This window comes from Glycine soja, chromosome 14, assembly GCF_004193775.1.
Source record: "Glycine soja cultivar W05 chromosome 14, ASM419377v2, whole genome shotgun sequence".
Lineage (NCBI taxonomy): Eukaryota > Viridiplantae > Streptophyta > Magnoliopsida > Fabales > Fabaceae > Glycine > Glycine soja.
Genome location: NC_041015.1, coordinates 14,143,697 through 14,146,495, shown reverse-complemented (window position 1 = coordinate 14,146,495; position 2,799 = coordinate 14,143,697). Strand labels below are relative to the sequence as shown.

The following is a 2,799-nucleotide window of genomic DNA, read 5'->3' as shown; positions in this document are numbered from 1 at the left end:
GCAATGCTGGAGTTGGGTATGAGTTGTGGCGTGCAGGCCCACCCATATAACCCGCAATTTATCTAAATTTAAACTTAATGAGAATTATTGAATATGGATCTATACTGATTGGTGCATTTAACTTATTGGTCTACAAGTTCATGAGTTAACATATATAAATCAATTAATTATTTCCTAATTAATTGTAAATTTTACATTAATATTTTATGGTTATTTAGTTGGGTCGTACAACTATTTAATGTTTGTTAATTGTTAATATTTTTTATATTTTATTTATAATTTATTTTAAGCTTTTAGCTTTTTCCTTTTCATACTTTTTTAAGGTTCACATGCTAGTCCATCAATCTGTGGGCCAGTGTAGATAACCCTTATACTGACCCATTTATTTTGTGAATTATCCCGCTCCAATCCATTCATTTACGAGCCTATATATATGCATACCAAACCTTTGTAAATTGAATTGACCCTTATACTCAACTTGAGTAATGCATCAATAAATTTAACATGGTATAAAATTGAATAATTTTAGGATAAAATATGTTTGGAGTTGGTGTAAAATTTAAAAATATTATTTTTATTTTTGTATTAATCTAGTTCTTGTAAAAATAAAATAGATTTTTTATGCTCTTCAGCATAATAACTTCGTTAGAGAGTAATATGACGTGAATAATAAACATACATGTGTAATTTGATTATAAATAAATTAAATAATGTATGACGATTAAAATTTTCCTAAATGAATTAACAATTTTTTGTCACTTCCTAAATGATTTTCTCGCATTTTTCTTATGAAAGTAGGGAGAAAGATAGTAAAAATGAGTTCCGCAAAGATAGAGATAAAAAATAATTAAGGTTGTTGGTCACCCAAAAGAAACTGTGTCTAACCAATTTACTATTAGGCACCATAAAAATATGTTTTATTTTTTATAAGAAACAAATTAATATGAAAAATTTCATAAGGATCAAAATAATACTTTTAAATTTGACTGGATTCCAAACATATTTTATCCATAATTTTATTCAGACAATACTTTTTTCATTTCTCTCTATCATTTCATTATTTTATCACACATTTTTTTCTTTCTGTTTTCTCTCATTTTTATTTAATGTAAAAACTATTAAAAAAATGTTGTTGAAATAGCATTATTCTATACAATAATAATTTCTTTCTAAACAGTTTGGCAGTAAGCTTCTTTTTTCTCTCTTAATATACTTGTTATTATATAATTATACTTACTAAAATGTTTCTGGAGAGAAAATTATAAAACACGGTCAACTTCTCCACTGAGATCTGTATGTAGTACGTGCAGCATAAGAACACTAATGTTTTAAATTCATAGGCAGGAGAAAAAAATGTAAAACTGTTTGGCTAATCATTAGCCTTGGTATAATGTTTAAAAAATTAATAAAGAATTGTTTTTGTCAGAATCTTGATAGAAATATATTTATAACAAACTATTACATTTTCTAATAAAAAAATTCTCTTTTTTATTTTTTTAATCTTTACTCTATTAACTAAAGTAGTTAGCAAAACAGATTTGATTTCTCTTGTAAACAGAGATATGTGAATAATGACAACAATATAAAAAAAATAATAGACCGTAGTTAACATAAATTGATAATACACACACTTGATTGTAACGTACATTACAATTTGCATACAATTTTGTCGACTAACATTGGTCTTTAAGGTTTAACAATGCCATCAGAGGTTTAATCATCCCCTAAGGAAGTCACTCTCTTTCTCTACTTAACATTTTCCACCTCCAATATACCCCAAAAGTAAAAATTACAATAATCAAAGTTCCCCAAATTTACTAGAAAAGAGAAAAGGTTACTAACTAAGGCAAACACGTGTTTACCTAGCTTATTATTAAAATGAAACGTGTCATAGCACAAAGAAGAACTAAAACAAAACAACAATTTGAGGACACAGGTGATGGAATGAACCTAGCATGTGATGGAGTTCTATGCACATTGGAAGCCAGCAGGAACAGTTTTTTGGCAAGCACTGAGTAGCACACTGAGTGTGATAGGCACATTCAAGTTGATTCCAAGAACATTGGCCTTAATAGCAGTGCAAAGGCAAAGTGCAGCCTCCGAATCAGCCAAACCTTCAAGCAATGCACAACACTTGCTAGAGACAGGGGAACCAACAACAACATTAACAAGTCCTAGAACATCAGCACACACCCCTAGCTTCAATGTGTCCTTGGGGCACTTCCCTGATGGAGGAGGGGGAGAAGGAGTAGGTTTTGGGTGGCATGTGCGACATGCATTGGTGAATGATGTTGAGTAGGCAAGGAGAGAAAGAACCAAGATGGTGGCAATAACCTTGTTGGAAGCCATTGCAATTTGCAAGGTTTTTGCTTTGCAATGCAAATGAAAAAAAGAAAAACAACACTTTCCAAATGTGCAAATGAATCACAATGGGGAAGGACAAGGGGGGGTGGACCAATTTAAAGGCAAATTGTGAGGCTCGATCATGTGCAAATCTGATTGAGTGGAAGAGAGGGTGATAATGTTACAGTTGGATGTTTTTGTATGCTTCTGAAATAATAGGTTCCTTGCTTAGTGGTTGTTAAAGACTAGGACTATCTATAGTAAGTAGTAACTTGGATTTTTTTTTCTCACTTACCCTTGTCAAGATTCTTTGCTTATTAATTGTTGTTGTTTTTTTACTAGAGCCTGCAGTGAACTAGGAGCCACTAAAGTAGAATCTAGAAAATCTAAATAGAGGACCAGAAAGAATAGGGAGAAACTTCCAAGTAAATGTCCTGACCAAACAAGCTTGGTTCA

The 2,799-nt window shown here is 31.0% G+C and overlaps 1 protein-coding gene across 1 annotated transcript; it reads right to left on the bottom strand.

Moving 5' to 3' along the window:
* Nucleotides 1-1,583: 1,583 nt before the first annotated feature.
* Nucleotides 1,584-2,448, bottom strand: LOC114382984 (14 kDa proline-rich protein DC2.15-like). Its single transcript, XM_028342546.1, has one exon. The coding sequence runs from the start codon at nucleotides 2,347-2,349 to the stop codon at nucleotides 1,969-1,971; it is 381 nt and encodes a 126-aa protein (XP_028198347.1). The 5' UTR covers nucleotides 2,350-2,448; the 3' UTR covers nucleotides 1,584-1,968.
* Nucleotides 2,449-2,799: the final 351 nt, after the last annotated feature.